Raw genomic sequence first — 19472 nt, forward strand, 5'->3', positions numbered from 1 at the left:
GGCTGCTGCTTCAAACTTATTTTGTCCAGTTCTTACTAGAAAAACAGAGAAAGCCTTATGGCCTTAACTAGCAATGAAAGGATTCTGGGACAAGTTATTGAAGGCTCAAGTGAAAAACCAGTGATCATCCAGATCACCTGTGAGAGTTGGCAGACGTCATGATTCCCTTCTATCTGCACGCTGACTTGCTCGGGGAATAAACAGGAGCCTACCCAGCATACTTTTTGGTTTAGTGATGTTTTGACCCTGACTGCTGCACTAGGTTTCTGGCTTTTGCTGTTTGAGAAGCTTCTTGCTTCTTTTCTCTGCCACCTCTGGATGTTGCCACCTACCATGGCTTTCTTCCCAGCTGCAGAATTCAGAAACCACCAACCCCGGCCTTTTAGAGGAGAGGGTGGGAGCTAGGGCACAGTCCTCTAACTCTCCAGGAGAGGTTTCTCTGAAGGGATCGGGTAGACTCAGTAAGAACTCAGTCTGCAGTCAGAAATGATGATGAAAGCCCTTCTCCTCCCCCTTTTGGATGATTTGCAGCAGGACAATATTACTGTTAAAATCACTGTTATTCAATCCTGCTAGTATTCTCCACTGTTTAGTATTAAATCTTTAACTTTAACTGTAAGATTAGTTTTTCTTCATGAGAAGAGTGTGAAATATTTGACGTACAAACTTCAAGATGCCTATTCGATCTAATAGGAAGTTCTATTACAGAAATTTAAAAGATTGGATAAATGTAAAATATATTATGACATATAAACACATTTAAACAAAGTTAGTATTTTAACACCAGTTAAAGTACCCAAAAGTTAATGTTGCAAGAAAGCAGCTTATTTAAAAGTTTATTTTGGCTTCTATAATTTAACCTTTAATCTATTACTTCCCATACAGGAACTTGTATTAAAAATATCCAATTCAGTTGGCTATTTGTATATTTACTGCTGAAGCAAACAAAGTAATGATGTTTTATTACATATTGCATGGTTATTTTTCAGATTTGAGAGATCTAATTTTGATTTGATAAGAAACAAATTTTATTTTTTCCTTGAGATACATCTGATTTTGATTTTGTAAAATGTGTCTCCTATTTCACTAACTGGTTTTGGATCTAGATCTTGCTGTTACTTAGGTGGAAACCTGAGTTGTACTACAAATGGCTATGCAAAGATTGGTGGTACATCCTGCTGTCAATGAGATTGATTCACTGAAAATAGATGGATGTATTTCAAATAACCATTGTGCTTTGTTTTTAAAAAAAATGTATGCAGGAATTTTTATTTGTTATTTCTTAACATCACTATTATTCTCATCCACTGCATGCAGATCGTAGTGTATAATGGAAAATATAGAGGGCACCCAGTAAAGAGGAGTATAAAAACCAGATGTAAGTAAATATATGCGGCATTTTTAATTTTAGACTTTAGCACAGTATAAAGTAATACTGTAAATTGTGAATTCTGTTACAATTGCTCTTAATTAAAAATCCAAACTGCCTGTTTTTATAGTTAATAATTCATCTGCATTTAATAATATCCTCATTCAGCATTAATGTAACAGATCATGTTGACAAGTCATTAACCATAATTCAGAAATATTACACAGCTTTGGTTTCTTCAGAAAACATTCAAATGCGACTAGAAATTAATTTCTCTATCTAATGTTATTCACTTTAGGATTATTTTCCTGTGTTCAGATCCTGAACATCTCTGACTTGTCAGGGATTTCCAACTCCCAGATCAGGAGCAGCTGAGAGCTCCGCTGCTCAGGTGTACAGGTCACACCGAGCAGGAGACCATGGTAATGCCAAACGAGGGAGTGAGTTGTAGCATTTTGACAGGTGCACATGGAGCATTTAAGCAAAAGTTTTCTTAATGAAGAAATAAAATTCCCTCCTTTTCTGTGATCTTAAGTTTTTCTGGCACTTTGGAATAACAAACTTAAACTAGACACTTAAAATAATTGTTTAGTTCTTTTCACAAAAAAATCCCCCCAAAAACCAAAACGACAAACAATGAGCCCTGGTGGTACGAAGTTTAAAAAAAAAAAGGAAAAAATTTGAAATTTTAAATGCCATTAGTTATGTATTCAAGAAATAATAAATGTATTCTTTTCTGTTGCTAGATAATTCTAAAGCCCTGATTATATTCTTGGTGTTCCTGATCATTGTGACATCAGTTGCTTTACTACTGGTTCTGTACAAAATCTATGACCTTCACAAGAAAAAGCTGAGGTGAGCTTCATGTTTCTCTCCCTTTCATATAAATGGGGAACGAGGCTTTCTGTTTTTCCGCGGGATTTCCCAACGGGTAGTGTAAAAATATTACCAGTTTGATATTTCATTAAAAGTGGGAAAAGACATCCTTTTACCTTTTAATCCTTTCAAAAGAAACTCAATTTTTGGTGGTTTGTCTGACAATGCAAATGCAATGAAATAGATGAAAAATCTCTCAGCTATACCCTTTTTCAGGGCACAGATGAACTGATCTGCTAGAACAAAATGTTTTGTCGCTAGTTTTGTGAAAAAATATTCACAAATGTCTGGAAAACCTTTCCTTCATGATTTAAGTTCAAAGTAATGAAAATAATACACACTTTCTTGGAACCCTTTCAAATGCTTATTCACCCAAAACAATATCTCAGGGAGGTTTTCTTTATTACAGTCATCTCTAGGTGACTTGGCAGTTCTGTAGGACAGCGGGTGGCGATAGACCAGTCATTGCCTTCCCTGACTGTGCCAGAGCCCTGGAAAGCCATGCTGGCTGCTGCTACTGCTGTGAAGGGAGGTGGTGCAATGTGTGAGGGGACATTCGCTGCTGGTAGAGACAGAGGAGTTAGTGCAATTTCTTCAGAAACATCTCAGCCCTCTGGCAACAGCAGGACTTGGGGACTCACCTTCCAATCCCTTTCTCCCCACTGTTCTTCCCCTTAGGGGACAGAGAGCTGCTCTTGCTCAGATGCAAACTTTTATGCTTAGCAATAAGCCTAAAGCAAAAGTAATTTTTGCTTGTACAGCTCCAGAGAGTCCGGCTTGTTTTTGGCTGCTTAGCATTTAAACTTAATTTCATTACATTTTATGTATGTGTTAGTTTTTTGTCACTTATTTAGCAAGAGAAACAAAGATGGTGTGAGTAGTAACTCCAGTGAAGAAATTAAAGACATGTTTGCTGCAGGTGACATGGACAAAATTATGCAAGTGGTAAAGCTGTTTGATGTGGTTCCCTTGTTTCTCCCCCTCAGTAGTGCTCAGAGTAGGAAGACAAGGATCTCAACCAGCTCTGCGCAGGGCCTGTAAGTGCCAGTGGCAGCACTCTTGTTTCACAGAGAGCTTGCAGTGCGGCCTGCTGGTTATGAACAGTCTTGGTGTTCACACACAAAACTGCTTTTATTTAACTCATTATCGTATATATGTCTTACTAGTCAAAGCTTTTACAGATGCTTTTGCTTCTTACAGCAATTCTTCAGAAGGAGTGAACCTTGTTGCAGGTGAGTATCTCTATATATTTAGCAAGGGGAAATAAAATTAGTCAAATCTTGCCACCACCTTTGGATTGTTTACATTCTAGGTTGTATACATAGATTGTGGATACCAACATGATAACACCTCGCTTGGAAAAAAAAAACCCACTTCCATAAATACATAGTAGAAGTATTTATACTTCAATGAACTGAAAGTTTATCAGTATTTGAAAAACACTTATTTATTATTTAATTACAAACCCAGTTTTGTTATCCCAGACAATGGATGTGATATGTTTGACCCCGAGAATAAGTCCAAAATCAAATATATCTTCACCCAGAGTTTCCCTTCCCTGCGCACCTTTTTCAAAGCAAGAATTTAAACATAAGCCAGTTGCTTTTACTGCAAAATTTTGAAAGCTTTCAAATCCCAAAGACTGAAATCGAACATTATGTGCAACCTTTGCATAAGATTACAAAGCCTGTGAAGAAAAACAGAATCAGTCAAAACCAGAAAGCTTCAAATAAAAACTAATTGATGACATTCAAGCCCACAGAAATTAACTCCATTAAATGAGAAGTAATAGTGTGTTGATATTCAAATCCATTTGCTTAGATACATAGTTGTTAAAAAAAAACTTTTCAATGTAAATGAAAAATTAGTGTCTAGTTAGAGATGTTTAAACTTATTAAATAGTTGCTTTATAATTCAAATTATATTACAGATTATTACAACTGAGAGAATAAGTTGGAGAAAATGTGGAAAAGTAGGCCATACATGTTGTTACATGTGTAGGTTGTTTGTGCAGTAATCCATTTTACCACTGACAATAAATGATCAGAACTGAAGTAGAGGGCAAGGCCGTGTAACTATTGTGGGTGTTGGGGCTGTTGCTGTGACCTGAAGGTGACAATCGCCACTTTGTACAAAAGCGCTCTTACTGCAATGTCCCTGCACATGGCCACCTCCTGAGGTGTCTCCAGTCAGGCGGCGGAGCTGAACAGGTTATTCCCAGGGCCTGTTTGCTCACAGCTGGCTCAGGCAGCACCATTTTTTTGAAAAATAAACATGCTTAGTTAAAATAAAGAGTTTATCCTTTAGTTAATTTATCTGACAATTTGAGAATCACATTTACTGAAACAGAATTTACATTTTCAAAGTCAGTAACAATAAATGTTTGACATATTTGCACAGTTAAAGATGATGACAGGCAACTTCTGAACATAGAGCCAATACCTTCAGAGCAATTGCTGGACACATACAAGAGGAAGATTGCTGACGAAGGAAGACTTTTCTTGGATGAATTTCAGGTTTGTCATTGACTCAAAATATACCACAGATTTGTAGACAGGTGGTTGGAAGAATTTTGTTCAAGAGCATGTTTGACGTATATGCACTGGTTATAAATAAATAAATTAAAGTCTAGAACATTGAGTGAATTCTCATCTAAGGTCAAATAGGCTTCAGTTAATTTTGCTACCAAGCTCTCCTCATTATAAGATGATGATACTTTTTTTTTTTCTGAAGGTGTTTTTCAGCAGAAGTATAAAATACACAGTCCAAATACTTCTCATTCTAAAGTACCTTTTAATGAATGTTTTTAATACTCTCTCTTACTGCATAGCCATGAGGATACAAATAATATGTAATTGTGGAGATATATATTATTTATATTAAGGGAAAATAAATTTGTTTATTTTAGATATAAGAAATATATGAAGTTGTATTGTATGAAACAGAATGTTACCTTCCAGACTCAGAAGTACCAAATTTCTTCCATATGCATATTTGATTGTAAGTAGAAGCTATTTTAAATATATGCTTACCTAATAAATGAAACATTGTATTTTACAGAGTATTCCTAGAGTTTTCACTAAATTTTCAATAAAGGAGGCCAAAAAAAGCCATAATCAGAACAAAAACCGTTACATTGATATCCTTCCATGTGAGTATTTGTTCAAATTTTTGCATGTTTTATAAATAGTTGTTTTCTCAGTGCCTTGAGATAATATAATTATTTTTTTTTAAATGATTTAAATAGATGATCATAACCGTGTTGAGCTATCAGAGATCCCAGGATACCCAGGATCAGACTATATCAATGCAAGTTATATTGATGTAAGTGACTTCTACTTAAAAAAAGTCTTAGACACTATTGAAGAAATTCTGTAGTCTGTATATTTCATGCATCAAACACTTTTGAGGATTTCCAGTAGAGTTCTTTCCATCTTTGTAATGTGTTCGGTATTACTGGACTTCTGCATTTGCATATTGAATTTCTTTTTAAAGTTGCAAATCTTTTGAATTGTTCATGCTTCCTTTCTAAATGTTGATAATGTTGTACTCTTTACAGGGCTTCAAAGAACCAAGAAAATACATTGCTGCACAAGGTAATCTTTAACCTTAACAGAACATACTTTCTTTTTTCACCCATTTTTTTTGTTAGAGAGTAGTAAAAAAAGTATTAGTAAATTTAAAGAAAAATTGAAATCTTGAAAAATTTTGAAATTTAATATGAAAAAGTTGCCAATGAGTTTTGTGAATTTGGGGATTTTGTGAAGATGAAAAAAACTGCACTTCAAAGGCAGATTTCTCATGATGTAAAATTTTACACCAAATGTTTTCAGATTTCACAGCTATGCACTGAAGATATATATGAGACTTTTAAAACGTTGTAGCCTAATGGCAGCAGTGATAATGAAATCAAGTGTGCAGTTGTTAGTTGTGTGATCTCTGGTTAGCTTTTTAGACTGCATGGCTAAACATGTCAAGAAGGCAAGTGGGGGTTTTTATGCAGCTGCACCCTTTGAAAAACTCCCTTAAAATATCTCCTGCTAGGCCCCAAGGATGAAACCACGGATGATTTCTGGAGAATGATCTGGGAACAGAAGGCAACAATTATTGTCATGGTGACTCGCTGTGAGGAAGGAAAAAGGGTGAGAAATATCCGTCCATCCTTCCATCTTCCATCCATCTTTCCATCCAAGTTAAATTCCATGGGCATAAACTTCAGTTCAGAGACCTGAATTGTTGGATATTTAGAATTATTTAGCACTGACATCCTAAGCAGTGACAGCCTTTTCAGGAGAGGACAAGACCTGTAAGAAGTTGGAAAAACTATACTGAATTGCCCTCTATTTTAAATTAGACTTTCTTCTAGCTTTCAGCTCTCTGCCACTTTTCTGTCATGCTGCTCACCTAACTTCATATCTTCACAGAACAAATGTGCCCAGTACTGGCCGTCAATGGAGAATGGCTCTGCAACATATGGGGACATCATTGTGAAGATCAGTGAAAGTAAAACGTGTCCAGACTATGTCATTCAGAAACTGCACATCACCAATGTAAGTTGCTTCAAAAGTGTAAGACTGACTGGCATTAGAGTGTCTATTTAGGATCTGTAGATATTGTTGAGAGATCCTTTTAAGAGAAGAGTCAGCTATCAGTTGAAGATGCTCTGTTGTTTTTCACTAAGCAACATACAGTCTAAGAGAAAACTACTCAGATGTAGGTGTCATTCCTTACAAGCAATATGAGTTAGGCATATATTTCCCAACTTAAAAATGTATTTTCCTTAGTATTCTGGAATCTACATTTTAGAGTAAACTTTTAATATGCTGTTAAGTATGGAAAGCTTAATACACTGTGGTTTCCTTAGATATTTAGATCGTTCTTTAACACAGAAAATGTACTGGTTTATGTGTATCTCAGCATAACCTTCTGCAAGTAAAATCAATGTGACTCATAGAGCACCATTATCTACCCTTGTGATAATTGTACAGTGGGTCAGTTACAAATTCTGGTAATCTCAAGGGCATTTATAAACATAAGTGTTTTAAAATTACCATTTGGCTACATGTGGAATCATTGAGGCTGGTTAATTGCTCTCTTTTATACATCTGAAATCACATTAGTTGCTCCGTGCATAATTGAGAACAAAATTTGCCATCTAAGGCTAAATGTTCCTCTCAGGCCCTTTGCAAAAACGTTTCAGTGAGGGTAAATGGAGCGTAAGTCATAGCTAAAAGCATTGAGACTCAAAGAGTCAATCTGCTGACAGATCTTCAGCAAAACAGTTGAGCAACAGACTCCACCTATCTTGATCCATGATTACAGCTGGAAATTCCTATTCTGCTGTCTCATGTTGCATTAAAATTCACTGAGGAAGTGGTCTGATTAAATGAACTTTGTAACTTAGTGTGAAGACAATGAGAATATCAGGATGTTCAACTATTATCAAAGACATTGCTCTGTGACCAGAACAATCTGATATTAGCAATGAGAGATTGCTGCAGGTTGAGGACTGATAGTTTTAGAGCTGTCTGCTCTCTCTTTCTCTGACGTCATATTAATATAGATAAAACTGACATTGGTTGTGCAATTTAAGAGTGATCCCTGGCAATAAAGTGGAGACTTTTGCAGTTCTGGTGGAAAAGGGATGTATAATTACTGAAACAATGGTAAATAACTGTATGAATAACTGTGCCACAACTGGATAATTCAACTTTGAGTAAGAATTTGGGAGTTAATTACTGGGGAAATGTGCATATAGCCATACTAAATCTTGTCCAGTAAAAGAATGCCATTGAGATATCTTCCTCATTTTGTTTTATAAACATGGTTATCAAAATGTGTCCTCTCTTTTAATCTAGCAGCAGCATATGAAAGTAGGACTCAAGACTTTAAGCTTTAATCAAGTGATTTAAGAGAGCCAGTCTCACTGAAAATCATAGATTTTCTTGTATCTACTTCTAAACGGTAGAAGTCTGAGTTACAGCTTAGTATTTTATTTTAATTTAATTTAATTTAATTTAATTTTATTTTATTTTATTTTATTTTATTTATTTTATTTTATTTTATTTTTATTTATTTTATTTTAAAACCTGTTGTACCCTCAGCAAGCTACTCCTAGGAGGCATAAGAGAATTACCAATCTGTACCACTTGAAGCAGTCAGAGCTATACACTGGCCAAGTTGTTTATGAATAGAGTGGGAAACATATTATAATCTGGATCATAGGCTAACCTGATAAAAAAGTATTCTTAGCAACACTTTGAACCTCCTGCTTGTCCTCTGTTGGAGTCGTGTATTCCTGATTCGTGGATATTTTTTAATTAAAATTGAATATGAAAAATGTCATAACCTTGAGAGAGCATTTGGATTATAACATTACAGCACGCTGTTTGAAATTTCTGTTTCAACATTCGATGACTGTTGCCCTTACTTTTCTTCTGCTTTGTACATCTGCATTTCATTTTGGCTTTGTGGGTGTGTGTATATATATATTAAACTCCCCCCACACTTCACTTTGTCTAGGGAAGAGAAAGGACACCTGGAAGAGATGTCACTCATATTCAGTTCACAAGCTGGCCAGACCATGGAGTCCCTGAGGATCCGCATCTCCTTCTCAAACTCCGACGCAGAGTTAATGCTCTCAGCAACTTTTTTAGTGGTCCAATAGTGGTTCATTGCAGGTAAATATATATTATTTTTTTAAAATTATGTTAATGTTAAATGAATATGAAGTGAAGCTATTCAGAAAAGGGAGCTGGCAAAGGTATTTGGCTGATCCCCAATTTTGTGACTTGATTACTTAAGAGTTAGGCACAAGAGGTGCATAAAAGGCCTGTTTTCTGAAGGACATTGAGGTCGATAAAAATCTGGGGATACATAGACTCTTGGACTTTTGGAGAGCAGCCAGATAAATGTCGAGCTACTCTGGCTATAAGAACCATGTTTGGCGATATTGGCCTTACTTTCATTAAAGATATTTAAAATACAAACTCGTCATTGTTTGCGTTGCTAATTAATTTACAACAAGAACTGTTTTCAGTTGCTTCATATCCCACTGTTAGACTTTTGCTCTCTCACTGATTGCTCCCCTCTCAGAGTGGGACTGAGAGATGCCATTTCCTCTAGATAACCGAATCCCTTTGTACTTTGCAGTGCTGGTGTTGGGCGGACCGGGACATATATAGGAATTGATGCCATGCTGGAGGGGCTGGATGCAGAAGGCAGAGTGGATGTTTACGGCTATGTTGTGAAGCTGCGTCGGCAGCGATGCCTCATGGTTCAAGTAGAGGTATCTTGTTAAACCTCCTGTCACTTAGAACTCTCCTTTGCTAGGGCTTCATCAGTATTTCTCAGAAGTGCCTGCTCAGTTTTGGGTACTGCTACAGTTCAGCTGAAGCTATTGATAGAACATATAGCTCTGAAAACCATTGAGCTTCAAAAATTTCAAGAACTTCAAACTTCAAATTTTTAAGTTTAGGCTTTAAAAAAAGAAGCCAAGAAGAACATTTTATATTTGATAATCAGCTTTTTGCATACAATTCACAAATGCAAAACTGAGCTTGCATAGTCAAACTTAATTTTCAAATTCTAAAAGCTGTCTGTCTAGGTGGGATTTTCAGTTGAGTTGAGAGTACGACAAAAGTTACAGACTGATGCAATGCATGTTTTTAACATGTTTAAGTGTTTTGCAGATCTTTCAAATCTCAATTGCATATTTCTTGAATGACATTACATTTATTTGCAGAATACTTTTCATGCAACACACTAAATGTGCTCCAAAATGTCTAATTTGGAAGCCACTCTGATTTTTAATACTTGTACTTAATGTCTATATAATGTTAATCCCTAAGATTATTAACACTAATAACATCATGGGAGTGATAGTTTCTTATAATGGTTTTAAAAAGTGATACGATTTTTTTTTTTCCACTCTTGAATAACTTCATTTTTAAACCCTTCAAATGGGAAACACCAGTCACAGTACATCTTTATCCATCAAGCGCTAGTGGAATACAATCAGTATGGAGAAACAGAGGTCAGTCTCTCAGAACTGCACTCCCATCTTAACGCTCTGAAAAGAAAAGATCCTCCGACTGATCCTTCTCTGCTGGAGGTAGAGTTTCAGGTAAATAAGCATTGCATTCTAGTACCCTTACCTCTCACATTAGGAAGTGCTTTGCACAATAGTTATGAGATAGAGACACCATACAGAATAGATCACTTCTGTGCTATTTTATTTCCCTGGCACAGAAACAGTTTCTTTACCTTCTTGAAAAAAGCTGCAAATTAATGAAATTTTATTCCTGCTTTTGATGTTAACATTTTTAACAAAGATGGGGAGCATAGCACAATTACTTGCGTCTCTGTGCATGATTTCCTGTGCTATTGTACATGGTATAGCGGGCATTTTTAAACTATAGTCCAGATATAAGCAGAGTTTAAAGAATTAGAGTAAGAAGTGAGGCACGGGGAGATGAAGACTGGATGTGGGTGTCCAGAGGGGATAATGATCCCAGGATTTTAATCAGGCATAATACCAAACATCCTCTTTCTTTAGAGATTACCTTCCTATAAGGGGTGGCGGACACAGAACACTGGGAATCGTGAGGAAAATAAAAGCAAAAATAGGAATGCCAACATAATTCCATGTAAGTATGTTCCACGAACCTCCTCTTATTTTTTTCTGTTATTTTCTCTAAGAAAATCTACTAAATTTTGAAAAAAAAGAGGACCATAAATTATCTTACTGAGATATATTTGATTCATTAATTTTATCAACACTGTAAAATTAGAAACTTCTCATAGTGTTTTGAAAAAGAAGAGAGGAGTTTTTAAAAATGTGGATTATTGGGAGTGTTTAGGTTTATTAAAATAAAGTGGCCTTTGTTCTGCAGTCTGTTGTGAAAGGACTGGCTTTCTTCTATCTGTTTTCCCCCCTGCACATGCAGGGACAGCCCCCCTCTAATGCTGTACCTGAGCAGCAGTGTGGGGCGATGGTGACACTTTGTCTCATGCAGATGACTTTAACCGAGTGCCCATCAGGCACGAAGACGAATGCAGTAAGGAGGGTGAACATGATTCAGATGATTCCTCAGATGAGGACAGCGACTGTGAGGAATCAAGCAAATACATCAATGCTTCCTTCATAACTGTATGTATTTAGAGGATCCACTATAAGTATTTCACAGGCTTTCAGCTAAAACCATATTCTAGCTTGAGCTCTCATTCTCTTACTGGCTTCTATGCTAGTTTTGGCTGGGATAGACTTAATTTTCTTCATAGTAGCTAGTATGGGGCTATGGCTTGGATTTGTGCTTAAAACAGCGTTGATAATTCAGAGATGGTTTTGTTATTGTTGAGTAGTGCTTACACAGAGTCAAGGCCAAAACCAGCTTCACAAGTAGAATAGGATTTACCTGAATAAGGGAGAAAGATCTGACAGTTGATTGGCAAATCCATTTATAGTTTTAATCATCAAAATCTTCTACATTTTGCTGCAGTAATAAGATGAATCTTTTTCCCTTACATGGTCTTAGATTGTGTAATCTCAAATAGTGAGACTAAAGATAGAAACACTTTTTTTGTGTGTGCATTATGTTTAAAACCACTAGCTTTCAGCCTGGCCTCATGATAACGTGTATTTCTATTTGTGGGCATCTGCCTATGTACAAGTTGATCCATATTAATATTTTCCCTGTTAGTGAAATGTGAGTACAGTTCTTCACATATATAGAAAACTCTACTAGTGAAAATCAGGGCCATCAGTTTTTTGGTATCGTATATACCTCCGAAAGAAGGAGAGCAGTAATTGGTCACTAATGAAATAACTGATTTTAATGGAATTACTAGCTAAATTCAATTTATCTGAATCCTTTAAAATGCTGCACATTTAGGATATCTGTTCAGAGTAAATGTATTTTTACTTTCGGGTAGCTTGGTGTGAACTGACTGGTGCAACAACTTTGTGTGGTATAAATTCAATTTCTTAGTGGTCAAATTAATCAGCTGTGTAGAATGAAATGTTTTAGCCCTTAAAAATACGCTTTGCAGGAAAGGGCAGGGTGAGGTCTCACCTACTGCAGCATGAGTATACCTTGTCGTCAATCTGGAAGTGATACTGTCGTTAGGAGGATTGAGTTTAATGTCATTTGTCTCACAGAATTCCTGTAAGACCATTGCTTACTGCGATAGGCATATTTTCCCTATAAACAAAAGGGTTCATTAGTTTATTTCACTGGGTATTCTTTGAATGACAATGAGTTCTATTGCTTGACAATCACATTTCAAATGAATTTAAGAAAAAAATATTAAAACTTTCTTTTATAGGGTTACTGGGGTCCGAAAGCCATGATTGCAACACAGGGACCACTGCAGGAAACTATCTCTGACTTCTGGCAAATGGTCTTCCAAAGAAAAGTCAAAGTCATTGTTATGCTGACAGAGCTGAAAGAAGGAGATCAAGTGAGGGCATCATCTTCACACTGGCATAATAAGGGTCCTCTATATGCAAAGAAAACACTGCACTGCACTTTCTCCTTCCCTTCCTCCAGTTAAGCGTGTTTCATAGGATGAGGAATTTGGATCTCCAGTACAATTTGTTCTGTTATTTACCTTCTTAATTTATTTTCTAATGAATTTTTGAGGGGAAGAGTGTATAATGCTGTATTTTAAAATACAGTGACACTCCTCCTACTTTAAAGTCAAAAGTGCATGTGGAAGATAAGATAAAAGGAGGTTTGAATGGTAAGCACTGACTTGTACTTTTATCCATTTTAGGAACTCTGTGCACAGTACTGGGGAGAAGGAAAACAAACATATGATGGCATAGAAGTTCAAATGACAGATGTCAACTTATGTCCTAGCTATACCATACGTGCATTTGATGTTACAAATCTGAAGGTAAAAATTTCTTTGCAAATTCCAAAAGGAAGTTTTAAATTTGTTTCCCTGTTAGAAGCTTAGCCTAAAGAAAGAGAAAGGACAGTTCCCGCTGCTCTAAGAAATGGAAATATTTTTCTCATCCAGACCAGCAGCCAATCATGATAAATACTATAAATTAGCTCAAATTTCCCATTTATTGAATCACTGAGGAGGCAATAGTGGAGTCTCAGGAGGTCAGCTGTCTTTTGTACTTTGAGCAAAGCTTGGATGTCTACCTACTTCATATTCACGAGGTGGAACTCACATCACCATGCAATTCCTGAGGAATATAATTTTTCTTTTGTAAATCATCTGCAATATGTGTACTACGTAAATCTTTATTTTAACCTGAACATTGACAACTACTCCGCTGCTGTTTTTCAGACGAAAGAAACACAGAAGGTGTATCAGTATCAGTATCACAAGTGGAGTGGCTTGGATGTTCCGGAAAAGCCCAAAGATTTAGTCAGCATGATTCTTAACCTTAAACAAAAAGTCCCAGCCAGACCAGTCACTGAGGACCACAGGAGTAGCCGCAATGTCCCGCTCGTTGTCCACTGCCGGTAGGTCTGAATTCAGCACATACCTTAACCTAAGTTCTGGATATACATAGCAACCACAGTTTTGGGATGCCTACCTTTTCCCACAAGGCTTTCCATGTGTCTGGAGATTCAGGTCTCCTGAGAAGATTCCCTGAATTGCTCAAGCTTGACGTTTTGTAGTGCTGAAAAGTGAGCACACTTCTCTTTGGCAAGCGTGGGCATGGAGTAGGTGGTCAGAGCTAGCTGCTCTTGCCTAGTACACATATCCTGAGAAGAAATGATAGGTCAGAGTGCTCTTGTAGCATACTAATAATGAGGATCCAGCAGAGCTTTTAGGTTCACCTCTCGCTCCCTCTTTTTTGGGGCCATTTCCAGGAACAGCCTCGCGTACTGTCTAAAACAGGATAATCCTGCTAACAATTGTTGAGACTAAGTCTGAAGCTTCTGATTTCTCTCTTACCCCTTAAGTGGCCACATAAGATCCAGGTAGCCTCTAGATAAACTATGTCTTGTGTGTGTCCTACAGATATTCTTAATTGTAACAATTTCAGTCGAGTGAAAATGTTTTGGGAATGTAATTCACTATGTAGACTTTGGAATAGATCTAACATTTAGTCAGAGGACTTGCTGATTTTACATCTTAAATTTACATGTACATTTTACATCACCTTCTAGTGATGGATCACAGCAGACTGGTGTATTTTGTGCTTTAATGACCCTCTTGGAATGTGCAGAAATAGAAGAAGTAATAGATGTTTTCCAAGTAGTAAAAGCTCTTCGTCGCACCAGGCTGGGAGTGGTCTCCACCTTTGTAAGTAAATCTTATGAATTACCAGAAACAAATATGAGATTACTTATCATGGTCACTAATATCCTCGTAACCTTATGCATCATTTCTGCATAGGGAATGCTAATTCTAATCAGGACATTCAGAGCCACTCACCACTATCTGGGAATTGGCCGTTACTGATAAGAATGAAGGAGTCTGTGAGATGTCCACAGCTGCAATTCCATAACACTGTTGTGGAAGGGTGCATATTGTAAAATTACAAATAGCATAAATCGATGTTTCTGCAGTTGCTTCAGGGATGTATGTGCACAGCGTCCCTTACCTTCTGCAGAGTTAGGAGGCTAACTCCATTTCACAGACTAGCAGCCATCAGCTTGTTATGTTTAAATCACTCCAGAGGAATTGTGTCTTTGTGGTATACACTGTGCAGTTACTAACAAACCAGATCTAGGTGTCATTGATATGGAGCAGGTTATTAGATGAGTTTCCTAGACTCATTACAATACATCTTGTTTACAACTTAAGTACTCTAAAAAACCTATTTTGGGGACTTTGTGAACGAAGAGGGTACCGAGTGACTCGGAACGTCTGATGCAGGCAGCTTACAGAGACATTACGTACACATGAAATCAGAATAGACCATAGAAGCAAGACTTGTATGCCAAAAACTGTGGAAGCTGCTTCATATGCAGTCTTGCATGTTGAACTACATGTTAGATTTCTGAAATTTAAGAACACAGAGAAAGAATAGGTTTATTCTTGGGCTCTGAGCATTCCATTTGTACTAACTTCTTCTCTTTATATTTAAGGAACATTACCAATTTCTGTATGACACCATTGCCAGTACCTACCCTGCACAGAATGGACAAATAAAGAAGAACAGCCAGCAGGAAGATAAAGTTGAATTTTGCAGTGAAGTAGAAAAAACAGATCAGGAAACTGATCTGATCACTATTGATCTTACTCCATCAACGCCACAGGAAAATGAGGTTTCTGAAGTATGTGATGATTCTAAGGCTGCAGATAGCACTAAGGCAACAGAAAGCTCTACAAATGGCCCCACAACTCCAGTTCTAACTTAGAGGCGATATTAAAAAAAAAAGTGCTTTTTCATGTGCAAAAAAAAATCTTAGACCAAACAAGAAGTATAAGATTTCTTCCACTTCCCACTTTGTTTTGGAAAATGTTTACTGTTGTATCAGTTTTTCAAAGGTACAAATTTAAAAGAATACTTGAAACTTTTAGAGAGTGACAACGAACTGTGAAAGTTTAATTTTTGTGTAGATTTGCATTTAATACTTCTTCTAAAAGCTTTTCACTATTTTAATACTTTTTCTTTTAAAAATATGTACAGTGTAATACTATGCTGAGCAGTGGGAAGGAATTTTTTTTACTTCTGTAACAAGGAGAAAAGCAACTCAGAACAAGATTAGTGTGTTGCATAAACAGGTCTGTCTTCAAAACTATTAGCAAGTAAATTAACCTAATTGGTAAGCATATATTCTAGCATTTCAGGAGTGCTGACCAAGCACTGCTTTAGTAATACTCTGTGGAACTTGTGGGACTTTGCCAAACAGGTTTAAGAGCTTATTTACATCATGTGGCGATTCCAAGGAATTCAGGCTTGTGGAGAATCTGTAAGTCCTCCCGTATCCATGTGGAATAGAAATTTTTGCATTTTTCTAACTTGCCTCAAGGTGTCCTTGTTGCTCCACGTATATTAATCTGAGATTTCAGTGTTATACTCAAAGAAGAGTTTGGAGAATGGCATTTGAATGATTGCAACGATTCTGATAGAAGACACGTTCTGTTTACTCTTAAAGCTTAAAATACTGCATGCTTGCACAGCTATTTCTTATGCTTACTATTATTTAAAGGGACTGCTTCCATGAATGCATCTGACCTGTTTTCAGAATTGGAAAATACTTAGATGCTTTTCCTCCAACCTTGTAGATTTTAATTGGTACAGAATTTTTTTTTCATTATGAGATTTTGTATGTTACAGTTGTGATGTTTTTACTATTTCTCGCTGGATTTTAGCCTACTGTTTTTAGAACAAATAAAAAAGATAATTAATAGTTGACAAGGTGGAAAATATTTTCTTCTGTTGGACTCTGCAAACTGATCATTTTCTTCTAAATGCACAAAAACTTGTGCTATCCCATACATGGATAAAGTTTACAAATTTCAGTAGGAAAACACATAATTTAATTCTTATAAAACTGCAGGTGAACCCAGGTAAGTGTCATGATTCTCTCATTACAGAGGAAGGAAACTTCATTTTTCTTTTGCTTGAAGTCATTAAAGGAACAGTCACTCAACAGATTCAGTGCTCCTGGTTTATCACTGCATATTCCTGATCTACCTGTACAAACCGTAATGGAAAATACTGAGAGAGCCATGTAAACAACATGTACAGTCACACTTGGTTAAAACATTAATTTAATTTTGCTGTTACTCTAGATCAAATATGTCATGCACAATTATCAGCTCAGACAAGTGCTTCCTGGCAATCCGGCTTGAAGAAGTGGCAGCGAACAGCCACGGTGGGATTCCCCTTGGCTGTCCGCTGAACTGCCTTTTCACAGAAGGTCTGCTAGGTGATAAACCAACAAAGCGGAGGGAGTCACCTGTGGAGAAAAAGCTCTTGAGACTAAACGCAAAGATAATCTAAAAAATTTGTAGGCCCAAAGCCTGTTGGCAATTTTTAGAGGAACATGTCAAAATTACAAATTTAGCATATCTCTGAAGGTCAAAAGGATAACGAGCCTTGGATGCAGATCGACTCACTGGTGCTCGTGGGATGAGAGAGAACAATTAATTTCTTTTTCTTCTTCAGAGATTTGGCCACTGTAAAGCCTCTCTAGCTAGTCCAGGTAGTAACATAAAGAGGTCAGTGCAGCTACCTATTTTAAAAGTGTGGGGACAGAGACTAGTCACGCTTTTAGGAATAACTGACAATGTTTCCCAAATCAAAAACTAGGCCCAAATTTTCATTGTGTGTAAATCTGAGGGCACTCATACACTTCAATTCCTTGAAAAATGGTTTTGCAGCTTTTTAAGCTCCTGCTGCACCTGGGCTGGAGGATTGTGTTTTGCTTAAATTGTTTGATAGAATGATTTCAATGTTCTTTTGACAGTGTATTAAAAAAAAAAAATGCGGGCCAGGTTAGCACTTGATTTGTGCATGTATTTTGAAAGAAAAGTCCTGAACTATGTTAAATTTTGCCTCATGCATGTCTTCATTAGCCCAATCAGAGAAATGGAGCTTTACATTAAAACTGCCCTCCTGTGCCTAGTGTAAACCACTCTTGGAGTAAAGTTCCTTGTAGTCACAAGGGGATGAACTGAGCTCTTGGCTTTTAATTATTTTCAAATTAAATAACACTTTGTGCAATTAAATCTCATTAAATCCCAGTGTAACAATTGAGGGAGCCTGTCTTAACACAGCTTAGAAGTTCTGATTGCTTCTAGGAACTCTACATTTATGTACCAGAGATGGTTTTTTGCCTTCACTATTGTTATTTGAATTTCAAAAATCCGTGAGGTGGTGACTCAGAGCTTGTAGCAGAAGGTCGTTATGCTGGATGCTCCATAGTCACTTGGCTTATTCACTTGTAGGCTTAATTTTATGTCTCCCAGGACCACAGTGAAGCACATTGCAGGTGGGGCCTGAAGCCCAAGCCAGTAAGACCTGCTAGGAAACTGCTCTGGCTTTGTTAGGGCAAGAACAACGTTGTAGCTGGAGTCTTGGCACAGCCTAAAAGCTGAGAAATAAACACGCAAAGTAAGATGCAAAACGTTTATTTTCTCAAGTAGAGCTAAGCTGCTCAAAGACTGCTAACCACTGCCTCAAGGTAAGAGGGAGGTGTTGTTCGAAAGTGTTTGATGACCTGAAGTCCAGGATGAAAACAACTAAGCAGCAGATCAGCTGGGAGAGGACTCTGAGCAACAAGCGAGGGTGGTAAAGGGTTTGTGTGGCCCAGGGGACCGGATTTCTCCTGCAGTTTGCTGGGTACAAGCTGACAGAGAAGTGGGTATGGCAAAGTGGCAGTGCTGTGTTAGCGGAGTCCAGAGCGGGAAGACGGGGGAGAGGAAGGACCCCAGAGTCTGCACGAGAATCTGCTTGGTCAGGTAACTGCAGTGGCGGGCGGTGAACTGTGTGTTCGCTTTTGTTTAGATTTTTATATGTTTCTTGTGCTCTGTAATGAACAAGGTAGTTATGTTAAAGCCTTTTTCAGAGACTCTGCATTATGAATATCAGTCACATCGTGATTCTCAAGATAAATGCCGCACAACACAAAAAAAGCCCAGCGCACAGAGCCGTGGCGGTCAGGGATGCCGTTCATGGAGATGATAGAAGCCCTGCCGCTTTCCCGCACCCCAGCTGCGTTTGGGCTCTCGTGGGCTATGCTTGTGCCTGCTCCTTTTCCCACCCATACGTGCAGCCAGCGTCCATGGACTCACCAGCGACTGTCCGCCTCTGAGCGCGTGGCGCGGTCAGAGCCCACAGCGGCAGTGAGTTCGCTCCCCCCTGGGGAAGGGGGCACTTTGTTCCCCCTGCTCCAAACTGATCCACTGGGAAGGAGCTGGCGGCCACACGCAGGAGCCCGAGGGGCTGGACCAGGCCGGGAGGGTCCCCACCTGCCTCTGCACCACCTCTCGCCACTTCCGCCGGCCGCCGGGACATTGTGCCCTGCGGGGGGTTTGCCGGAGGAGCGGAGCAAGCAGTGGGCTTCGAGCTTTGCTGCAGAACTGGAAACCGAAGTGAAGTCATGTACGAGAGGCAGAAGCAGGGCCAGATAGCGAGTCTGTGACACATGGCTGTGTGGAGGCTAGGAGCCGCAGAGGGAAGTAAAATTCTGACGTCACCAGCCATTTGTTTGTGTGAGACGGCAAAGAGAGTAAGAAAGAACAGTGGCTCAAGACAGGTGTCTCATTAAGCTGGAAATGATATCCCTTATTTAACATTCCT

General features: G+C 37.9%; 1 protein-coding gene across 11 annotated transcripts in view; it reads left to right on the forward strand.

The window, feature by feature from the left end:
* Nucleotides 1-16580, forward strand: part of PTPRC (protein tyrosine phosphatase receptor type C) — a 77481-nt gene extending 60901 nt beyond the window's left edge. For all 11 annotated transcript variants that reach the window (XM_054833353.1, XM_054833357.1, XM_054833360.1 and 8 more), the window contains 19 exons: nt 1318-1378; nt 2116-2224; nt 3446-3477; nt 4646-4761; nt 5306-5396; nt 5493-5569; nt 5805-5841; nt 6290-6387; nt 6670-6795; nt 8768-8925; nt 9398-9533; nt 10221-10370; nt 10803-10893; nt 11263-11396; nt 12572-12706; nt 13022-13144; nt 13550-13728; nt 14383-14518; nt 15307-16580. In XM_054833353.1, coding sequence (XP_054689328.1) covers nt 1318-1378; nt 2116-2224; nt 3446-3477; nt 4646-4761; nt 5306-5396; nt 5493-5569; nt 5805-5841; nt 6290-6387; nt 6670-6795; nt 8768-8925; nt 9398-9533; nt 10221-10370; nt 10803-10893; nt 11263-11396; nt 12572-12706; nt 13022-13144; nt 13550-13728; nt 14383-14518; nt 15307-15579 — 2262 coding nt within the window. In that variant the 3' untranslated portion in view covers nt 15580-16580. The remainder of the gene's footprint in view (nt 1-1317; nt 1379-2115; nt 2225-3445; nt 3478-4645; nt 4762-5305; nt 5397-5492; nt 5570-5804; nt 5842-6289; nt 6388-6669; nt 6796-8767; nt 8926-9397; nt 9534-10220; nt 10371-10802; nt 10894-11262; nt 11397-12571; nt 12707-13021; nt 13145-13549; nt 13729-14382; nt 14519-15306) is intronic.
* Nucleotides 16581-19472: the final 2892 nt, after the last annotated feature.

This window comes from Grus americana, chromosome 8 (assembly GCF_028858705.1).
Source record: "Grus americana isolate bGruAme1 chromosome 8, bGruAme1.mat, whole genome shotgun sequence".
NCBI classification, from domain to species: Eukaryota; Metazoa; Chordata; class Aves; order Gruiformes; family Gruidae; genus Grus; species Grus americana.